The sequence below is a fragment of the Calypte anna genome, chromosome 15, assembly GCF_003957555.1.
Source record: "Calypte anna isolate BGI_N300 chromosome 15, bCalAnn1_v1.p, whole genome shotgun sequence".
Lineage (NCBI taxonomy): Eukaryota > Metazoa > Chordata > Aves > Apodiformes > Trochilidae > Calypte > Calypte anna.
Genome location: NC_044261.1, coordinates 2,193,591 through 2,215,181, shown reverse-complemented (window position 1 = coordinate 2,215,181; position 21,591 = coordinate 2,193,591). Strand labels below are relative to the sequence as shown.

The 21,591-nt window shown below is 50.8% G+C and overlaps 4 protein-coding genes across 7 annotated transcripts; 3 read left to right on the top strand and 1 right to left on the bottom strand.

Moving 5' to 3' along the window:
- The first annotated feature begins 4,335 nt into the window (after positions 1-4,335).
- On the top strand, positions 4,336-6,366 carry LOC103528886 (leucine-rich repeat-containing protein 43). The gene is made up of 4 exons (XM_030460686.1): positions 4,336-4,662; positions 4,799-4,938; positions 5,199-5,437; positions 6,170-6,366. The coding sequence occupies exons 1-4, from the start codon at positions 4,390-4,392 to the stop codon at positions 6,364-6,366; spliced, it is 849 nt and encodes a 282-aa protein (XP_030316546.1). The 5' UTR covers positions 4,336-4,389.
- A 182-nt stretch (positions 6,367-6,548) lies between these two features.
- LOC115599223 (leucine-rich repeat-containing protein 43-like) lies at positions 6,549-8,658 on the top strand. Its single transcript, XM_030460685.1, has 4 exons — positions 6,549-6,846; positions 7,059-7,441; positions 7,731-7,937; positions 8,408-8,658. The coding sequence occupies exons 1-4, from the start codon at positions 6,549-6,551 to the stop codon at positions 8,513-8,515; spliced, it is 996 nt and encodes a 331-aa protein (XP_030316545.1). The 3' UTR covers positions 8,516-8,658.
- A 2,133-nt stretch (positions 8,659-10,791) lies between these two features.
- Positions 10,792-13,358, top strand: B3GNT4 (UDP-GlcNAc:betaGal beta-1,3-N-acetylglucosaminyltransferase 4). 4 transcript variants are annotated; one of them, XM_030460378.1, is made up of 2 exons: positions 10,792-10,872; positions 11,578-13,358. In XM_030460378.1, the coding sequence occupies exon 2, from the start codon at positions 11,605-11,607 to the stop codon at positions 12,694-12,696; it is 1,092 nt and encodes a 363-aa protein (XP_030316238.1). In that variant the 5' UTR covers positions 10,792-10,872; positions 11,578-11,604; the 3' UTR covers positions 12,697-13,358. The 4 variants fall into 4 exon arrangements, with proteins under 4 accessions (XP_030316238.1, XP_030316240.1, XP_030316237.1 ...); XM_030460380.1 differs by lacking the exon at positions 10,792-10,872 and adding an exon at positions 11,070-11,198; XM_030460377.1 differs by lacking the exon at positions 10,792-10,872 and adding an exon at positions 11,199-11,237.
- A 2,709-nt stretch (positions 13,359-16,067) lies between these two features.
- Positions 16,068-20,241, bottom strand: DIABLO (diablo IAP-binding mitochondrial protein). The gene is made up of 6 exons (XM_030460806.1): positions 20,167-20,241; positions 18,923-19,043; positions 18,506-18,637; positions 17,694-17,804; positions 17,452-17,548; positions 16,068-16,696 (listed from the first exon to the last, which is right to left on the bottom strand). Exons 1-6 carry the CDS (start codon positions 20,211-20,213, stop codon positions 16,482-16,484), a joined length of 723 nt encoding a protein of 240 aa, XP_030316666.1. The 5' UTR covers positions 20,214-20,241; the 3' UTR covers positions 16,068-16,481.
- Positions 20,242-21,591: the final 1,350 nt, after the last annotated feature.

Sequence of the window (21,591 nt, the reverse complement as noted above, 5' to 3'; positions counted from 1 at the left end):
GTTACCTGCTTGCCACAGATGGATTCTATCTCACTCCTCAAGCTTTGCAAAGTGTTGTAAAAGATGTGGAAAGTGCAGCAGTTGCTGTCAAAGGCTGGGCACTCGGGGATTTTCTTCACCATGTCTTCATCTTGGGGGACAACAGAGAGCCAGCTCACTGTTCTGGGGCTTACAGAGCTGCACACATTCTGTAGGGGAGGAGGAAGAGAGAAAAATTATTATTTTGGCTTATTATCCTCCCTGGTTGCTGCTTCATGTTTGAAAGTCCTGGTGCACACACACCTATCTTTTGGTTTGTGCGTGCTTGGGGTTTTTTGCTACTCGTATCTGTATTAACACCCACACTCCTTTCATCAGGTAGGAATCGCACACTGCCTGTGCTGTATTTTCCATCTTCATAGCCTGCCTGGCCTTGGTTTCAGCTTTTCTTAAGTCTTGGGGGCAAAATTTACTCATGCAAGAGATTTCCTCTGACCCGAGCATATTTTCTTCAGTTTCAGCAGAGACGGTTTTGATTTCAAGAATGAAATTCAGGGGAAATGTTTGCATTGATTTTTATCAACATACTCTTGGGAGCATGTTCCTAGGAACTGAAATTTGTCTGAAGCATTAACCCTGAGGTTCAGTGCATGTTTTACCATCTCCAAGGAGAGGATGAGGGAGCAGGATTTTTGGCAGAAGTGCTCCTGGCTGCTCTAGTACGAGGATCAGACTGAAGAGCAAGGCAGGTCTCCCCGTGTTTCCAGTGATTTGTCTAAATTCATCCAAAAAAATGGCTGTGTCAAACCTAGCGTGACCCAGAAGACCAAGAAAGGGCAATGTGTTTATTCTAGAAGATAGCAGGTAGCAGCTAGCTGAGTTGCCCAGGCTTTCCCTAGTTGTCCTCACATTGCTCCAACTCTGTGTTAAATTAATGCAGTGTAAATGCCTTTCATCCTGTGTGGAATACAGACCACACTATTTTAGGTCCTAACCCAAATATTTCTTCTAGATTTTTATAATCAAGAGATTTCTCTACAGACAGACACAGCAAATGCAATGTACACTTACGTAGTTTTTAAACAACTTTGTTGCTTCCATTTCTATCATCCATGCTAAGGGCTTTATTCTGGTAGTGAAATTCTGTAGCTGTCCTGCAGTAGAGTTGCTTTCTCCTGAGATTGCTTTTATTGCCAAGGAGCCCAAAGGTATCAGTGAACAGAAGAAGATTGCAAACTTGTTGAACTCTGCATTCAAATGAAGAGGGGAAATTAAAAAAAACACAAAAAAACAAAAAGAGAGAGAGAAAATACCATGGTTAGTCTCGAGCCTCTATGTCATTTTTGCAAAACTTCCTGGGTTTTTGGCAGTGTGCTGGATGTGTAAAGCAAGTAGACAAGAAGTGGTTGAGATAACAATGAACATCAACCAGTGGAACCTTACAGTGCAGAACCAGGTTAATTCTCACCCACCTGCTTGGTGCTTCATGGTGGGCTCCGAGAGCAGCTGATGTGGCTGGAAGCTGGCTGGAGGTTGGTGTTCAACCTGCTTGTTGCCCCGAGTGCTGCAGATGTGGACACCCAAGCTGCATTTAAATACTGCAGGTTTGGCTTGGGTTTTCTTGCGGTGGTAGTTTTGGGGTTTTTTTTCCTTTTTTGAAAGATTACATCTGGTTCACATGCATCTGCCCTGATTGTGATCTAGCAGTAGTTTCGGACTGACACCAATGGTGTCCCATACCATCTTTTCTTCTAGGAGTTCAGGATGCTTGGCTTAGACATCCCTACATCATCTACATCCTTGGCCTCTTCATAATGTAGGATTTACAACCTAAACTGTTGGGTTTTTTAAAAAAAACGTGGTTGGAGCACACAAGCACACCACTGGTACCCAGAGCAATCAGCCTTCTCCTGCAGGGCCAGAAAGGAAAGCAGAGGAAACCTCTATGAATGTACCTTTGTGATAATGCTCAGTGCACATACACACTTGTACTTCCCAGCCCTGTCACCTGGAAGGTAGTGGTTGGAAGGTGAATGCTTGTCAAGTCAGCAGAAAACTTTCAAGAAACAGGAGTTTGGTGTCAGAATAATCAGAGTTCTCTTTTCCATGTGAAATAATCCATCTTGGAAAACAAAAAGCTTGGTGTGAGCATGAGCTTCTCTGGTGCCTGAGAGTGGTACAAGGACTCTTCTCAGTGCTGAAATGAGTCCCAGGGTTTGAAAAGGGAATGGACATTTCTCCTGGACAGTGTTGTACTTCTGTCCCACCACCCTGTAACTTCAGGCCTCAGTTGTTTCCATGAAGCCACAATAATGGAGATTCACAAACAGAAATGGTTCTGCCACGTGCTGCAAGGGAACCCTGGACAACTGAGAGCCAAGCAGAGGGATGCAGCCAGCACAGGGGTGCATTTCTCCTTGCACTACCCATGATCCCAAATGCTAAATAATGGAAAGAAAGAACCAGATACCACGACCTATGGAGTGAGGCAGACAGTACAGCAGAGTGCTGGAGACCCAGAAAAGGACAGGTCTGGCAGATGCTTTTTTAATTTAATGTTTTTATTTTTATTTGGGGGTAAAATGATGACTCTCTAATAATGTTCTTTAGGACAACGATAAGTACAGGTGGCTTCTTTCAGGCTTTGAAGGGCTGCTTGTTTGGAAGCACCCAAAAAGCAGGGAGTTTAGTGGCCAGTTGCTGCCTGATGGTGCCTTGCAAGGAATGTGGAAGGGGTGTGAGCTTGCACATACAAGAGAACATTGGACAGCCAGCACTGCCAGTCCCTTTCCAGCTACTCCTGATGGGTACAGCCAAGGATGGACAGGGAGTTGCAGCTGGTGGTCTTCTGAGAGCAGGGAACATCTCTTTGTGCAGCATTGATGGCAGTGGGGCCCAGTTATTTCTAGCAGTGATACAGATAAGAGAAGCAGCATTCTTACAGCTTGGCTTTCCCAGAAAACATGATTCAACCACTGGTAATGCTTTTTCAAAAATTTGACTTCATTTTCTACTGAGGATGGCATTTTGCCTGGTTATTCCACTCCACAGCATGCCCCTGCCTCTTGATGTGTGCATGCTCTGCACATCTTTTCCTATCTGTACACAGCTGTGATAAGCTGCTTGGCTGATAAGGGAGCAGAGTGACATCTGTCCTCTAAAACCCAACCCAAGTGGAGTTTCAGCTTTCCACCACGTAGCCACCAGATGCCACGGAGCACCTGCAATTCATTTGGTGAAGTTTTGCCCACAGGTTCTGCTCTGTAGATTCCCTGAAGTGGATTTTGTAGCCATTGACTCAACACCTTTTGCTGGAAAAAGCAAATAAACCTCGGAACATGGAGACCTGAATCTGACCTGAGACAGAGCTGTGCCTTTTGTTCCTAGGACCCATCTACCTTTTTCCAAGTTTATTTTTAGCTTTGAGCTTTGTTTTCCAATGGCCTTGGGCTGCTGTGGCTGCCGTGCCCTGCAGACAAGTGAAGAGCAGAGCTTCTCCAGCTGAGAACCTGACTGCTTCCTCCCCAATGCCTGGGTGACACTCGGGATGTAGATAAGTGAAATAGCAAATGCCATGCCATGAATCCCTGCCCAGGGGACAGGGCTGACCCTGCAAACACTGCATTAGGCCACCCTCTCTTTCCCTGGTGGGCAACAGCCTCCAGAATCCAGGGGAAGATGCAGAAAACGGGATTTTTTCCCAACCCGGCGAGCTCGGTGCCATTCCAGGCTCACTCCATGGATCTGCTTTGTCCCGGGATCCCGGGGCATCCGCGTCCCTCCCATCTCCTAGCAACAGGCACTCCTGCTGCTGAGCCAGGGGATTCCAGTGCCCTGCTGGGCTGGATGGCAGGACGTGGCTGCTGCAGTGTTTCTGCTGCTTTTCGGGAGCACCTGCAGTGCCTGGCTCTGCAGGACTTCCCCTGTGGCCTTGGCAGCTGGGTAGGGGGTTGGTGGGCACAGCCATGGGGGGCTGTGGGCTGCAGGGCTGTCACCACCTCTTTTTTTTTCTCCCCTCTCTGCAGAACAGGTCCCGCTGGGATGCACTCAGGAGGCTCTGCAGAGATCAGTCCGGGCTGGGGGCAGCCACAGCAGAGCAGGAGGAGGCCATGGGAGTGGGTGAGGAGAGCCCCGAGGCACTGATGGAGCTGCTGAGGGACCAGCACAGCCCCTGGGCTCTGCCACCAGGCTGCAATCCCCAGGATCAGCACCTGAGGGAAGTGGCTGTCCTGACACCCAAAGCTGTCTGTGGCCCCAACCTCTTCCAGCTCATCAGGTCCCTACGGATCGTTGGCAAGGAAGTAAGTGCAGACCATAAAGCTACCCAGCACCAGGCCAGGGAACATCTTCCTGTAGGGAGGGAAAACAATCCTGATAAAGAACACCTTCCCCACTCCAGGGTCTTCACAGATGCCACTGTTGCAGCTGGGGTCGAGCTGCTGCGCCCCCCCTTACCTGGCATGTGGCACTAATTCATGTTACCCATGTGTCACATGGATCAACACTAAAGTCCATGTCCCCTTGGCCATGAGGTGGCTCAAGGACACATTGGACAAACCCAGCTCTCTACAGGTGGAGGAGGTGGATGAGGGTCTGTTGCAGTTTGAGCAGCTGGAGGAGCTCATCCTCAGTACCAACCTGATCAGCAGGATCACCTCAGCTAACCTGCCCCAGACACTGAAGGTGAGCAAGTGATGCCTTGTGACAGCAGGATGAGGAGGGAGGTCCTGTCTGGGAACATAGCATGAGTTGAGCAGCTCAAAGATGGTGCCAGAACAGCTTTTTGCAAAGTATTTGTTGTTCCCTCTGTCCTGGGCAGGTTCTGGAGCTCTGCTGCAATGCTGTGGCTGATCTGCAGGACCTGTGTGCTCAGCCTCTTCCAGAGCTGCAGCACTTGGGGCTGGGATACAACAGGTTGTGCAGCCCCTGGCAGGACAAGTACCTCACTGCAAACTGCTGGTAACGCCACAGGGTGAATGTGGGATTCTGAAGGGGAGGAGGGCAGATGAACAGATGACCTCAAGCCATCAAAGTTACCTGTGTTAGGAAAGTGCAGCCCTTCAGCAGGGTTGTTTCTTGAGATTGTACCATTGGATTTCCCAGTTTGACCCAGTTTGTGCTCGGGAAACCTAATACTTCTTGTATGACCCAGGGCAGCATTTCTCTATCCTCAGATGAATGCTGTTTGTTTAACCTTCTTCTCTGTGTTCTTTCCTTAGGCCAAATCTTGTCTCCCTTGACTTGAGCTTTAACAGCCTCACGGATCTGCTGGATCTGGTCTCCCAGCTCTCCAGTCTGCAGAAGCTCCGCATCCTGCTGCTCCAAGGGAACCCCCTGGCTCTCATTCCCACTTACAGAGGCTTCCTTGTGGACAGCCTGCCCAAGCTCTTCATCCTTGATGACATCCAAATAGAGCCTGAGGAGCGGGACCAGTTCCATGGTTTGGCAGGGCAGCCAGGTGAGCCTTTGCCTTTGAACCTCTCCGTGCTGAACTTGGGATTGGGGAGGTGGTTTCCTTGTGGTTGAGGTAGGAATCATCAGGGCAAACTCTGGTTCCAGTACTGACTTCCTTCTTGCCCCTTCTCAAATGGAGATCTTTCTGTGTGCCTTTTTACCCCACTAGTACAAGTAGTAATCAAGGTAATTTTAGCTTTAATGAGCTCCAAAGACTGCAGGAAAAACCTAATCCTAGCACTGCCTTCATGTCATGGCCTCCTCCCATCTTTGCCATCTGGAGACCATCTAGATTCAGATTGTGTGTTTCCCTCTGGAGCTCCAGGAAGAGGAGTACTTCAGGATGGGGAGGATGCTCACGTTTGCTGCACTGTCTGTGTGAAGCATGTGCCACCTCTACAGCGTGGCACATCCCCAGCTGGGATGACAGCAGGAGGCTGGAGACACACAGGGTGGGAAGCCCCTCTTGATGGCCCCTACTCAAAGAGTTTATGGGCTCGTTGTGCTCTTTGGAGTCCAAAATGATAATCGGGGAGGCAAAGCAACCAAGCCAGATGTTTGCATGGCTTTGGGGTGACCCCCTGTGGCAGTGGCTTGTCACAGCTTTAGCACAGGGTGGCAGGGAGGGATGCCAGGTGGTGAAACATGGTGTCCTGGGGACTTCCACTTGCTCTGTACCATTCTTGCTCTAGAAGGGGCACACTGCATCTTCTTAGAAAGATTGTCTTCCTTCTAGAGCTGACCAGGAGTGAAGCACGAGTGGTTGTGAGTATTGGGGAAATCAAGGGAGTCCCTGCTCCTTGTGAGCAGCTGGAGGATGGCTCCAAGGATTCAGTGGTCACCTACAGCTACTGTGTGACGTACGAGTTTGCAGAGGGAGAGGAGATCCAGGACAGCATCAGCACTGAGGTTTGTGCTTCATTAAGCTCCTGAAAGCAACAGGCAGTGTCAGACCACAGCAAGGGGGACTTCACCTCCAGGCTGAAGAGGGAGATTGTTTGTAATGGAGTTGTGTGGGCAACAGCAGCACCAAGGACAGAGTTCACATGTGGCCACATCTGGCAGGACAAGACCCTACTGGCCACGTTCCTTGTCCCTTTTGGAGAGCCCACTATATGTGGGAGTGCATTAATGGACCCTTCCTGGCAGACCCCTTCCTCAGCACTCATGCCCTTTCTGCCCATGATGAGGGTGGGCTGGGGAGTGGGCTTTCAGAGGCAGCTCTACCCCCTGGTCCTGATGCAAACCCAACCAGACAGGCCCTGCCAAGAGATCCCTTTCTATTCCAGGATACAAAAATCCATCAGAGTCCTGTGGTGGCCACCCTGGATATGGACAACTCTGCTCAAGACACAGAAGAAGCAAGGAGCCCACAGGAGCCTGCAGCCACCGTAGAGTCCGAGGCCCAGTCTGGTAATGAGGAATTACAACTCCCCTGCCCCACTGCTCAGTTTATGGCTCTTCCTGGCATGTGGTGGCATCAGGTCATGCCTCTCAGTGTGGGCTACAGCTGGGCTGTTACTGTGGCTGATGGATAATAAATTGGCACCACCTGTGTCCCAGGGGTCCTTCTGTCCTCAGTAAGGAGAGATGTCTGCTCAGACCTTTTTTGTGTCCCTGTGCAGCAAAGGTGTTTGCCACTCCTGGAATGCCATGGGAAGAAACCATTGACTGCAGCTACAGGAAGGAGCACGTTGTGAAGGACTTGGTGGGGCTGAAGTCCTACCTGGCAGCAGGAACAGTTGTTTCAGTTGTGGAGGAGAAGGTGAGTGTGTGGCAGAGCTGGATGGAAAAAGCTGCTGGGAGACCCAGCAATGTATTGTGTTCCCTCTGGGAGGCATCCTGGGATGACATTGATCCTGGGCCAGGGCTCTTGGGTGTCCCAGAGCCTGCAGCACCAGCTTCTCTCTCGGGGCAGGTGGTTTCCTGGCCTGTTGATTCTGATCCAGAAGAAAACGAAGTCGTGAAGGAGAAACCAAAAAAGGGGCCACGGAAAGGCAGTACCAAGGTAGGGTGCTGAGGGAGAACAACGTCCAAACACGTCTGAGCTGCAAAGATGATGGTGGAGTTATGAGGGCCTTTCTTCTGGGCCAGTTTGGCGTTGTCAGAGTATGTCCCTGTCACCTCAGACCTCTCACCAAAGTTCCCCCTTCCTGTGGGAGGGAGGCAGGAGCTGATATACACACATCTCAGTGTGGATGCAGTGGTGGGTAAGGGGTTGGGTTAGGATTGCTTGCTGTCTGATGAAGGGACCCCAGCCCTCTGATGAGCTTTGTCTCGATGCTGGTGTCCTGTAGGGTCCTGTGGCCAAAGAGAAGGAGAAAAAACAGAAAAAGAAGAAAAACCAAAAGCCACGTGAATTCCGCAGTGACCCTCCCATTCAGAAGACCCTGGGCACAATGAGGGTGCCCTTGGAGACCCTGGTGGCCACTGAGGACCTGGTGGCAACTGTGTGTGACTTTGGGGTCCTGATCACTGAGCCGCCACCAAGTCTGGAGGAGAAGGTAAATAGTGTGTCCTAGCTGGCTCAGGCATCCCACCTGTCCATCCCTCAGCTTTCCTCTCCATAAAATAAGTCTGAAGTTATCCTGCCTAAGCATCATTAAACACAACTAATATTGTTATTTAATGCTGATATTAGCAATGAGTACTCTTTTTCTGTGGGCCAGGAAAATCGATGAGGTAATTTTTCCAAGTGAGAATGTGAAAGTAACCACTTGTGTGTACTTCCTCTGATGCCCTTTCTCTCTCTCTCTCTCTCTCTCAGCATGGCAACACTCACCAGCTGCACCAACACTTTCTATTCCCTAGATTTTCTTCTCTGAGCAGTCCCACCACTGTGCTCCTGCCTCCCTTCACCCCTTCCCCCTTTAAATCTCAGTGGCAGAGCCCAGATGCTGGTGGCAGCCCCAGGACTGAACGTGGGGCTGTGAATTTCAACACTGCCTAACTATGGAAACATCTCCCTCCGCAGGACAAGAAAAAAGGCAAAGACAAGAGCAAAAAACCAAAAGCAGAGAGAGCAAATCAGGCCAGCAGGAAAAGCTCGGTGTCTGCCAAAGGTGATGGAGACTGGAACTAGCTGGGTTGAGAGCTGTGTGTGTGAGAGCAGTGTCGGGGCCGGGCCGGGAGGCAGCCGCAGGTCCCCACCGCGCTGCCAGCGCTGCCGAGCCCGGTGCTTACTCACATCCTGAGCCCGGGGCTGTGAATGCGGCCATTGAGTGCGGGGGCTGCGGGGTTAGACACACGCCCGGACACCTTGGTGAAGCAGTGAGCAAGCACCGAGGGTGGGCTGTGCTGGGAGCCCGGCTCTGCGGGCCAGAGGAGGAGGGGAGAGGAGAGGAGATTTTTTGGGGTGCTGCCCACTGAGCTTCGGCTGCCGAATGTGGGCAGTGGTGTGGGCTGAGGCTGAGGCTGAGCTGGGTGGAGTGCTGTCTGGGAGGCATAATGAGGTCCTCATCCGTTTCCAGCTCGCATCCCGAAGCACTTTGCAGAGGGGATTACTGTTCTTTCGGGCTTAGAGATGAGATGCAGAAGAGATGAGATGCCCAGGGAGCCTCAGATGCCCAAGCCACCCCCAGAATGCTGTCCCTCATGTTGAGTCCACCCTGTCCCCTGAGGGGTGTCCCCTGCCTCCCCAGTGCAGAGCTCATGGTTTGCTGAGCCAGACTGCTTAAACCACTGGAGACAAACCTCACCCTGCCTCTTGCAGGTTATTTTTCCAGCATTCTTGTTTTGACTGCAAAAACAGCAGTGCCAGCACATTGAAGGGATAATGAAGAGCAGGAGGAAGTATGGGGGGGAGGGGAGTGAAGGGGGTGGCAGGGCAGCTCTGAAAAGCTGTTCACAGGTCAAGGAGAGCACTGAGCAGGCCAGACTGCCCCAGCACCACTTGGAGCTACCAAGGGAGCCTTGTGTCCCTGCTCTGACATGAGATTTAGTCGCTGAATTAAGAGACCAATTAATCCCCTTTCCCAAGAGATCTATCCATGTCCCATCACTCATGGCAAGGTCCCTGTCTTTAAGGAGGATCTCACAGCCCTGGGCTGTGTCTGTACTTGAGGAAGCCTGATGGCCTTTCCAGCTACCTGAGAAGAAGAAAAAGTTGAATTATTGTTCCCCACAAGAAGCTGTGTGCTTGCTGTGTGTGCTCAGACTGCTGCTGAAGCAGGGAGCTGCTGCCATGCCACCAAAGTTTAGCAGTGGTGGTTTTTCACTTCCCCTTCCATCCCAGCACCTGTGGTCACTGTGCATGATAGAGGTTTTCTCTTCAGCCTGAGTGAGAAAGAAGCCCATCTGCAGGAGGTTGTGTGGCCACAGATGGTGTTGGCTGCACAGAAAGCCACTGGTGACGCAGGGAACCCAGAGTGATAAATGGTTAAGATAGCACTTGGTTTGGTGTCTCCTTAGGCCTGTGCAGGTGGCAGCTAGCTGACCACCTCCCCAGGTTGCTGCACAGTGAGGCCTTTGAGTGCAGATTGCAAAGAGATAGTGCCTGAAAATCTGCTGCCCCCACACCTTGCTACCCCCAGCATCGTGGCCTTGTGCTCCGTGGTGACTCAGGGCTCAAAGTACAACGTGGCTGTGGGGGCAGGTGGGCTGTTTGAGTGCTGCTGCATGTCTGTGAAACCTGGCTGCTCCAGCAGTGACCAAACCACACTGTAGTCACTTGGAACTTGATTATCACCTTGTGTAGAGTGGACCCACCATGGAGCTGTGGGTGGTGGCCATGGCCTGAAGCAGTGGGGATGGGCTTCACTGCAGTTCAGGCTGCACAGGGACCCGCACGCTGGCAGCCAGGAGCTGGGGCTGATTTGCATCCCTCCCTCAGCAAATGCACACAAATAATAAGTCCTCTCAAAGGGATTGGGAGCCCATCCAGGCAGCTCAAAGAGGGAAAGCAGCAAGCTTTGTCTCACTTTGCCCTGACGTGGAAGGACATCTTGGAAGTATTCTCACGTAGGTCTCATTTTATCCCACACTAGTTTCCAGGATCCCTGAAATTATTTATTTCTGCATCTTTATCTTTTTTTCCCTAGGACTTATGAAGGAATTTAACAACAAAAAGTGAAATTGCACCCAGCCCATTGCATGCATCCTTGCAGATGCTTTTTGGGCTTCTTACCTGATGTCATATTCAGACAGGTTTTCCCTCAGGGCCCGGAAGTCAGTGGTGGTGCAGTGGGCATCCCCCTGCACACTGCTGCGTGGAGGGTGATTTACTCTGCCGTGATGCTGACAGATTGATTTCTTTCCACAGGAAAAAGGAAAAACACAGTCTGTGCTGAACTGGAGGAGGGTGAAGTGCTCGAGCCAGTGCCTCTGACAGTTCAGTTCCAGATGCAGCTGCTCCGGTGGCCCTTGGCAAATGCTACCCAGAGCCAGGAGAGTGTGACCACGGCAGCAGGGAAGACCCAGTAATGTGGCTGTAGCAAAAGTGTGAGTGGGAAATAAACCCCGCCGGGACACTGCCTGGGCCCTGGTTTACGTGGGAATTGCCACGGGGGCTCGTGGTTGTCTGGGGGGCTGGTGTGTGGGGTGTAGGGCTGGGTGTGCAATGTGGGGTGTGCAAGGTCGGGTGTGCAGTGCCCGGGGTGTGCAGTGCCCGGTGCCGGTGTGCCATGCCTGGGACACGCTGCCCCAGTCCTGGTGCCAGCCCCGTGTCCCGCGGGAGGAGCGGGGCGGGGCCGGGCCGGGGCGGTTCGGTTTCCTCGGGAGGTGCCAGAGCAAGGACAGCTCCTGGTAGATCGCGGTCGCGGCTCCCGGTAAGTCTCGATCGCGGCGGCTCTGCGGACCCGGGGAAGGTGGGTATGGGTTCTACCGGGGCTACGGGCGGTACCGCGCAGCACCGGGCTCCCAGCCCGCTCTCCGCCCCCCGGGCTGGGCCGGCTCTCCCCGGGGCGAGGCTGTGGCGGCTCCCCCGAGGCTCCCGAGCCCTCCCGGGTGCGAGCAGCTGGCACAACGCTCCCGTCCTCGCCGGCAGCACCTGGACTTGGTGACACTCGAGACAGCGGCGAGGGGAAGCACCGAGTCCCGTCCTGGCGGCTCCCTTGGGCTGGGTCTTGCGGTCGGTGGCTGCGGGCTGGGAGCGCGGCGGGTGTCGGGGCCGGTGCCCAAACGGGTTCTCTTCTTCTGCCCGCACAGGGCCGGGGTTCCGGACCGGAGCTTGCCATGTATCCCAGGATTAAAAGCCTCGCGCTTTACGCCTTGTCCATCACGCTGCTGGGCTGGGTTCTGTACGTGAAGAAAGAGGCAAAGTTGGCAGCGTCGTCAGCAGACCAGAAAGTGGATGTAGTGGATCCTAAAGTGAAACCTTTGGTTATGGAGAACGCTGAACCCAGCAAGTGTTTGCCAGACTTGACCCTTGCCAATTCCTCTCTCGCCCTCCCAGCGCTTCACCGCATCTTCCTAACATACAGGCACTGCCGGAACTTCTCGGTCCTGCTGAAGCCTTCCAGGTGTAGCAAAGAGACATTTCTCTTGCTGGCAATCAAATCTTCCCCCATCAACATAGACCGTCGGGTGGCAATCAGGAACACCTGGGGGAAGGAGGGGTCCATCGGCGGCAAGCAGGTCAGGTTGGTGTTCCTCCTAGGGCGCTCGGAGGCCAAAATCCAGGTGCAGCCCTTGCACCAGCTGCTGGCGTATGAGAGCCAGGAGTTTGATGACATTGTGCAGTGGGATTTTGTTGACAACTTCTTCAACTTGACCCTCAAGGAGCTGCACTTCCTCCGCTGGTTCATGGAGGACTGCCTGCACGCCAGCTTCGTGCTGAAGGGCGACGACGATGTCTTTGTCAACACGTACAACATCGTGGAGTTCCTCCAAGAGCTGGACCCTGGACAGGATCTTTTTGTTGGGGATGTGATTGCCAACGCCCGGCCCATCAGGAACACCAGGGTCAAATACTTTATTCCAGAATCCATGTACAGAGCCCCCTTCTACCCCCTCTATGCGGGCGGGGGGGGCTATGTGATGTCTAGAGAGACAGTGCGCCGCCTCCAGAGCACTGCAGAGGGCATGGAGCTCTTCCCAATAGATGATGTCTTTGTAGGAATGTGCCTGTTAAAGATGGCAGTGACCCCAAAGAACCACGCTGGCTTTAAGACTTTTGGGATCCAGAGACCTTTCAATCCTTTTGATCCCTGCCTGTACAAAGGGCTGATGATTGTGCACAAACTAAACCCGACTGAGATGTGGATTATGTGGACGCTGGTAAAGGATGAGAGCATTAGGTGTGCAGTGTCAGTGACACACAACTAGAGAGGGGCTTGGAAGAGGAGCTACTGATGAGGACAGGACAGCAGGAACTTGACCGGTGACAGCCACGGGGTACTGGAACTAAAAATCAGGTTGTGGTAGGAACATATCCTCTAACAGACTGTACTTGAGCCCTAGGGGGTTGTTTTACTGTAAGTCTTTTTTCTGTTGTTGGGTTACTGGAGCAGGTGAATTGTCACAGGGTGGGGATGTGGTGTAGGGGATTTGGCTCAGTTCCTCCCAGACTGGAGACAGGGGAAGTCATATCTGCCACAGGGACGTGAGTGAGGGGCCACCAGCTATGGAGGCTTTGCAACACCAAGGCTGGTGTCTGACTACCAGCCAGATTCAGTCTCGTGTGGGAAGGCTGATGATGACTAATGAGTGACAGAGCACTTGAAGTTACTTGAAAGGGTAGAAGAATGCACTACACTGCAACTCTGCTGTCCCAGGCCAGCAATCCCACAGGTCCTACTGGACAGCAGGAGAAGGGGAGTGGACTGGAGGGAGGGAAAAAAAAAAGCTTCAAAAATGTATTGCCTTAACACAGCATAATGATCCAAGGGTCTGGGCTCTAGCTCAGGCTGTTTGGATTTTCCAGGAGTTTATTACAGGTTTATTTGCACTGGAAGTTTTTGCACAAACACTTTCTGATTGGGTTGGAGAGGATCAAGTATGTCTTGAATAATCATGGTGGTAGTTACAGTGGCTGTAGCTTTTCACATTGTGTGGGAAGTGTTCTGCTGCTGTTGTAATGTTGGGAATAAAATACAGTTTTGAAAAGTTTTCATAGGAGTATTCTTGAAAGCTAAGGGAACCAAAAGCTCAGAGAATGCTGAGCATTTGCATTCAGGAGTCGTTGATACTGAAGCAGAGAAGGTTATGTGGCAATGGAAACTTGCCACTTCCTTTTCTGTGAGCAGCCACTGGTTGCTGCCCCTGTCCAGGCAAGAAGTGTTGCTGCAGAAGTGATTAATCTGTGAGTGGGCTGGAGCTGCTGATTTGAGGAAAGATCAAATATGAAACTATCATTTGGTGACCCTTTTACATAGCTTACCAGCTTCAGGGTGTCTTGCTGCTAGGTGAGAAGCTGCTGTGCTGTTTGTGAGCAGGAAGCAGCCTGAAAGCTTAAGGAAAAAGTAAGAGGAAGAGTGTGATTACAGAAATCAGAGCACTTAGTGTTGGGCTGTTGTCATTGCTGTCCAGTACCAGCTGCCCAGTGGTCAGCACACACCAGATGTGTGTGGGAGCTTTTGGAGGTGCCTGAGAAGTGCATTCAGGAGCTGGTTTCTTGTACTACAAACTGAGGGACAGATATCCTGAGAGCAGAGGTGTGATGAGCTCTAGGGGCAGGCTGGCTGCTCACCTTCCAGTGTGGTGTTGCAGTGCTGTGTCACCTCAGGCTGAGGGACTCCTGGCAGTAGGGCTGCTCCTTGTTCCATCTCTTGCTGCCTTGGTTTTCTGAAGCACCTGGTGTAGTCCCTGCTGAGTGTCACCCAGGCTCTTGTGGCAGGAGTTACCACTCACCTGAGCTGTTCCTGTGCCAGATGTGAGTAGGTGTTTGCCTGAAAAAAATGTTTTTCCAAGGGTGAGCCTGTGTGTGTGTGTACATCCTCAGTAGGGTCTTGTGCAAGCTGGTACTGCATCTTCTCACCTCAGCCCCGACAGGGATTAATTATCTGTGTTAGAGCTGAGAAACTGTCTACACATACTTTCAGGTATGTTGGGTGTGTAAACAAGGCCTGAGTATCAGCAGTAAAAGTGAGTTTTGGGGCACTGCTGCTTGTTCCAAAGAAGAGATTGGACAGAATGGGTACCGTGGTACCCTGTGAACACACAGTGCTGTGGCAGCATTTTTCTGAGCCACGAGATGATTCCAAATGCCAACTCAGTAACATAATACGGAGTGTGATGGCATGTGTATTGTGGGCTTAGGTGTATTGTGCTATTTAAGGTGTGGGACTCTTTCCACCCTGTTTTGGAGGTGAGGTGGAGGCCACTTGTGCTCCTCACTCTCATTTTGACCTGACTGCACATTTGGTTCCTGTCATGTCTGGGGGTTTGTGTGTGGGTACAGCCTGTGAGAGGAGCAGGGCATAGAGTGAAGTGAGAAGTGGAGCAGCAAGGGGGCTGAGAGCAGGCTCTGAAAGGGGGAGACTGGCAGCAGTGTGTCTTTTGTTGTGTGTCTTATGCTGTATCTCTGCAACACAGCATCTGAGTAGAGTTCTTGTGGCATCCTGAAAGGAACACAACCTCTGTGTGCATTTGAGTCACTGGCTTGGCAGCTGTACTTAAAATGCAGCCTGTAACAAACTGGAGCAGTTGTGGTCAGAGGCTACCCTGGAGCAGCTGGCTTAGAGGGTGCAGTTGTGTCACTGCTGCAAATAATCTGCCTGTGTTAGTGTTGCTTGGTTATTTTGTTTGGTTGGTTGGGTTTTTTGTGGTGGTTTTTTTTTTTTAATAATGCTGGATCCAGCCCTAATCTGCGTTTCCCAACTCCTGGAACAGCAGCACCCAGTGAGGAGCAGGAAGAAGGAAAGGTGGCTTCTTAATTCCTTTACTGTTTAATCCGTAAATGTGCAGTGCTGTGCAGCTGAGGGTGCATTGGCTCAAAAGGCAGGCACAATGAGACAGAAAAGTTCATGCTACAGCTGAAAAACTCCTAGTCAAGCATGACTCAAGACTCAATTTAGTTACAGCAACCTCAATACAGATGTTGTGCATGTATTTGGGGTGAAAAACCTATAATGTGTGTTTTCTTACAAAAACTTGATGACTGGTGATTAAGAGACACATCTGCAGTGGCAAGGTTCTAGTGGATGCTGTTCTACAGAGCAGTCTCAGGTTAAGCTGCCATTGTCTGAACAGTTAATCCTGTGAATTTCACATGAAGTGAGCAAGTTAGGAAATGGAACAGTGAAAGACACCTGTGGTTTTGAAGCCTGCAGTGAAACATTAAGCTTGCAAAAAAGAGAGCATCATTTTCCTGAAATTTGTGCTGGAAAGCATTAAAATATCTAAAACTCACTTTGGCTCCCTGCTTTGTAAAGAAGTACACAGCAGCTGCCACACTGACTTTGTTTATAACCACAGAATCTTGAAAATCAAATCTTCTTCCTGGGGATGCAAAGTGTCCTACCAGTGGTGAAAGATGTCACTGGGGTGGAAGATGTCACTGGGGTGGAAGATGTCACTGGACTGAAGTGCAGAAGTTCACAAAGAGAAGCCTGGGTAACTCCACTGGAAGTTTTTAGCTCTCCAGCAAATGTTTTGTTGACTGCAATTAAATGTTACTTGCTGCAGCTACCACTCAGCTCTGTGACAAACTTGTCAGAAACCTTTTCATCTCCTACCCAAGAGGCACACTCAGGAGATGCTTCTGCAGAGTTTAATACAGGTATCTCCTAACAGACATCATTCACTTCACAAGTTAAAAAGAACAACTTTTAAATACACTTCTTTGGCCTCTAAGAGATCTCTCACAAACACATCAAAGGAGCCACAGGACCCTCCTGGCAGACACAATAACCAAGCTATCCTTGATAGCAATTGTCACATTTGCATAGTTCATCATTTAAATAACTGAATCCATAAGTATTACAAACATGATAGGTTACAAACAAGATCAAGGCCTTTCAGATACTTGATTTGTAAAGCAATCCTGTTTGGGGAAAAAAAAACAAACCATGGAATCACAGGCTTATTTCAGTAGTTTTCCACTATGCCACACTTCAGAGTTTGGGATCCTTCCATCTGTGATGGATTCTGTGGTGAGGCTTCAATTCTTTTCAGTCCTCCCGAAGGTAAGGGTCATCATCTGCATCCAGATTGTCTAAAACACCCTGTGGCAATGAAGATTCCTCCCCGTGAGCTTTTATGAGCTCTTCTGTTTGAACTTCAGCCAACTTGGTCTCTGCTTTCTGAGACAGCTGCCTCACTTCTTGCACCTGTGACTTCACCAGCTGGATGTGGCTTCGGGCTGTCACTGAGGCTTGGTCTGCACCTGAGATGTCAGAAATACACTGGGTTGGAGGAGCACTTGGTAAACCTTCAGTTAAGGAAGTGATTGCTATAATTATCATCTGCCTGGAGAGGTGTTTAGCTTGATTAAAACTAAATGTGTTTCCTGTTCATACACCTCAAACACTGTGCCCACTTTGAGGGGTTTCTGTCCTCTTGAATTCTTCCCACCCAAGGGGGTTACATCCAGTGCCTGATCTCATGTCTGAGTGGCAGCTCTGAACTGGGAATCCCTCCTCCTCCCATGCTCCTACAGATTCTGTGTCTGTTTCAGGCACTGACAGAGTTTGGGTGCCTTCTTCCCCTTCTCTGCTCCAATAACTTTTAATTTACCATAAGTCAACCCTTAACTCAATCTTGGAGCCATCAAGTCTCTACACTTGTTGTGAAAGTGTTTATACAGGGAGGAAAGACCAAAATTATTCTCTTTTCTGAGTGAAAGTCAAATATTCTCCCTCTTTAATAAAAGTAGATCCAGCTAGAAAGACCTGATGGACCCCCAGGGTAGCTTTATTTCTGTGTTCCCCTAGAACTGTGTTTCAACACTGCATTTAAAAATAGCCAAACACTTCCCTCAAGTAGTTTTTGGCACGCTTGCTCATGATCTAAACCCCACGTGAAGTTTCCAGACCTTGTTCTCAGAAGGCTTTTGCTAGACCTGTAGCCAAGAGAAGCAGCTCAATTCTCAGCATCTCTGAAAAACAGGCACTGGCTGAAAGGAATTCATCCTGAGCTCACCTGATTGATAGGCAGCTTCTGCTGCCATCTCTGAGAGGTGGATTGCTGTCATCCAGCTGGATTCCAGCCGCAGGTATTCCTGCTGTTTTGTTGTCATCTGAAGGCAAAAAAAAGACTCATTAATTATCTGGATGTGACAGCTCTTCATTCTGCACCTTTGTGACAAGGTGAGCACGTGAGACAAGAAGTTTCCAAGCAGTTTGAAGAGGCAGATGGCTGCCTGAAGGGAGGTGATTGCTTACATCAACTCTGGCTCCTATCACCACCTGCCAGACTGCATCCACCTCTTCTGAATTCATTTTCCCCAGGAGATTTGTGTATTGCTTGTAGAGAGACACCAAGGTATAAATTGCCTGCAGAGGAATCATGTCACACAGTTACCTGGCAATCTCTACACCTCTGAGGTTGTCACAGTGTTAACTGCTGTTAATTAGCAAAAACTGCTGAATTTTGGTGCTTTTGTTATTGGGTTCACTGCAATTCTGGAGGCACTGACAGCTTTGCTGCCTGCCCACAGGAATGCTGTGGACAGCATCTCTTTAAATACTTGACAGACTAATAGGGAAGTCAACTGGAATGCAAATATTTAAGCTGGCATTTATTTATAATATTAAACCTGTATCTTGTTCTTTCAGACTTAAATATGCCTCACTCCATTCTTCTGATGAAACTCAACCTCATGGCCTCAGAAATGGGCTCAGAAAGTAAATAAAATACCAAGGAACAGAGGGTGGTGTAATTCCACTTAGTCTGTACACAGGAATCCAGTAACTTTTATCAGTTTTTAGCCCCAGTTCTGAGACAGGGGACATTCTGGTGTAAGCTCAAGCTCAAAGCAGCAACCTAGCAAAGCTAAAGATCTGCATCTGGTGTAGCAGAACAGTAACCCCAACCCCACTGTTCCTGAGGGACCTGAACCTCCCCCACCTCCTCTATCAAAATTCATTAAAAAATCAAAGTCCAGCTCCAGCAGTGTTCTACAGGTGCAGTTACTGCCAGACAACTCAGTGTTTCCAGCAGTGACTTGCTAGCAAAGTGTGTGATCTCTGCTCACCTTTGTGTACTCTGTCAGGGCCTCAATCAGGGCGTAGGTGGTTTGGGAGAGGAGTGTGGAGGTGCTGTCTGTTACCAGGGAAACTGCTCGTTTAATCAGCGCCTCGTTACTGAGGGAAATCGGGTTCTGCTTCTGAAAGAGACAAGAAATTTTTGCCTCACCTTTCCCCTGACCTCCATCCTGATGCTCTCAGTGACCAGGCCAATTCTCCCTGTGGTTTGGCCTCTGTAAAACAGAGCAACACTTTTTCTTTTTTTATTTTATTTTTTTTCCCTCAGGGTGTGACTGAAGGTAAGAGGTTGTCTTTCTCATCTCTTTCTCATCTCTTAACAACTACCTGGCTTCAACACCTGTGGTCCCCCAGCAGGAACAACACTTCTGAGGGTCAGCACTGGCTTGTGAAATGCTGTTTGTTACCTCTGCCACAGGGACTGCACACAGGGCCACTCCCAGCCCCACGCCCACCGCTCGGTGCCAGCGCCCGCTCACGCCCGAGAGGCAGCACCTCCTGATGCTGGAGACAACAGGGAAGCTTTGTCTGGAAATGCAAGGAAAAAAAGTCAAGTGCAAGAAAAAAAGCCCCTCTGTGGTGGGAAATGGGTGGTGAAGAGGAGAAAGGAACACCTCGGGGTGGCCCCAGGTGACCCAGTCTCTACTGAGCTTCTGTGAGAATTTATGTTTTAAATTCTGTTTATATTCCCCCTGCTGCCCAGGGAGGGGGGGATTCTCTGTCCCTGGAGGTTTTTAAGGAGAGCCTGGATGTGGCACTGAGTGCCATGGGCTGGGAACCACGGGGGGAGTGGATCAAGGGTTGGACTTGATGATCCCAGAGGTCCTTTCCAACCTGGCTGATGCTGTGATTAATTATGAGTGAAAAAAGGAAGGCAAGCACAGAACCTAATGCATATCAGTGCTTTGAGAGGGGAAGCACATCTCATTTGGTACCCACACTGTGCTAATGTTCAGTAATAGTGAAAAAAACCCTTAAAAAACATCCTTAAAGGTGATTCATGGTGTGAGCAGGTGACTGCTGACACTTTGCTGTGATCCAGTGACTCGTGGGGCCTCTTGCAGAGGTTCTGATTGACATCAGAGTTGTGGGAGTGCCTGGGTGCTCCAGGGCACCACTGGACAACTCCAGCAGACAAGAGCAGCAGTCAGTCATGAAATTGGTTTTGCTGCACGGTGACTTTCTGAAATTCTTCCTTTTTTTAGTCGTCAATTTTAATTCTTTCATAGAATCATAGAATTGGCTGGGTTGGAAGGGACCTCAGAGATCACCAAGTCCAACCCTTGATCCACTCCCCCCGTGGTTCCCAGCCCATGGCACTCAGTGCCACATCCAGGCTCTTTGGAAATATCTCCAGACACGGAGACTCCACTCCTTCCCTGGGCAGCCCATTCCAATGCCATATATTAAAAGTACAGAAGACCCCAGCAGGGGTGTGTGAGCCCTGCAGCCCCTGCTGCTGGCGCTGTCCCAGCTGTGCTGTGGCCGCAGCAGCCACAGAGCTGGGGACATTTCTGAGACCCCGGCCGGGGCGCTGACTCCAGCTCCCTGACCCGCCTCCCGCGCGTTACCCGCAGCCGGGCGCGGCTCCCCTGAGAGCCGCTCGGGTCCCCTCCCCGCCGCAACCCAACCCCGGCTCCCGCCGCGGTACCTGAGGAGGGAGCAGCAGCTCCGGAGCCACCGGCTGCCCGCCGCCATCTTGGGACCGGGCGGCGCGCGGGAAGTGACGTCAGGGCCCCGCGGGCACGGGAAGGTGAAAAGGGGCGGGGCTGGGCCTGGCCCGGCGCGTGCGCGGAGGGCGGGCACGTGGGGCGGGTCTCGTGGCGCCTCGCGCCGCGCCCGTTGGTCGAAGGCGGGAAGGGCGCGAGCGGAGCTGTGAGGGCGGCTGAGGCGTGAGGCGATCCCGCGTGAGGCGATCCCGCGTGAGGCGATCCCGCGTGAGGCGATCCCGCAGGGAACGCGGTCCCGCAGGTAACGCGGCCCCGTCACGGGCTGTGGGAGCAGGAATAATGCCCGGAGTCCCCAGCTCAGGCTGCCCTTGGCCGGTTCCTCAGTTGTACTGCGGCTCACGCACCCGGCGGGGCCGTCCGGCTCAGCAGAAAACAGCCCGCAGCTGCGTTGCCAGCTCATCAGCACAGGTGTTGCCCGAGATCGCACTGACTGCCGCAGGTTCTGCTTCCCCACTCGTGTTTCAGTTGGGTTTTCAAAAGGGTATGGTGTTGCTTTGCTTTTGGCTAGTTCCCCACTAGTGATAATCCCCATCTTCCTGAGCTAAAGTTTCCTGTATAGTTGTACCTGAACATCCTTGGTAAATTTATTATTGTATATACCAGAAATTCCTATAATCAGGAAGCCACTTTACTGTTTATTTTTAGCCAGGCAGTGCTGTATCACAGGAATATCTTTCTACTAACTCCATGCTTTTAAGCATTTGTTGGAAAGCTTTACACACTTAAGAGCATTAAATAACAGGCTTGTAGGTAACATGGTGTTGGTGCCCCCCACCCCATGAAGTGTAACTCATAAAGCTGTGGGACGAGAAGCCTTGGGCTGCTTGGAAATGTATTTTCCTAGGAGTTATTAAAAATAAAAAAAAATTACAAGTAATTACTGAATCTCTGCCTTCACACCCTTAATGAGGCAGAGGTAGACAAGGCAGGACTTGTTTGCTCGAGGTGTTGGTCACGTTTAATCCTGTCAGGTCCCTCTGCTGCGCTCCGCAGGCTGCGGTGCTCTGGAGGTGGGGTGTGGGCTGGGAGTCTCGGGAGAAAACTACTGGGTGGCTTTAAAATATTTCATAGAACAGGGGCATAGGTCTAGGACAGACAATGAGCCACAACGATCAGTAAAGTGCATGCATGTAGAGACTTTTTTTTTTTTTTTTTTTTTTAAATCTTTACATAAGAAAATATGATTGAGGCAGTAACAAACCAAAATGCTTGCAGGAAGGGATGGCCATCCTGTGTGCTGAGCTGCATGGAGGAGCCTCCAGCCCCTGGCCAGCCTGTGGCTGTAGGAACACAGGAGGAACTCTCATTTAAGCACCAAGAAATACGTTGTCCAGCCAGCGAGCAGC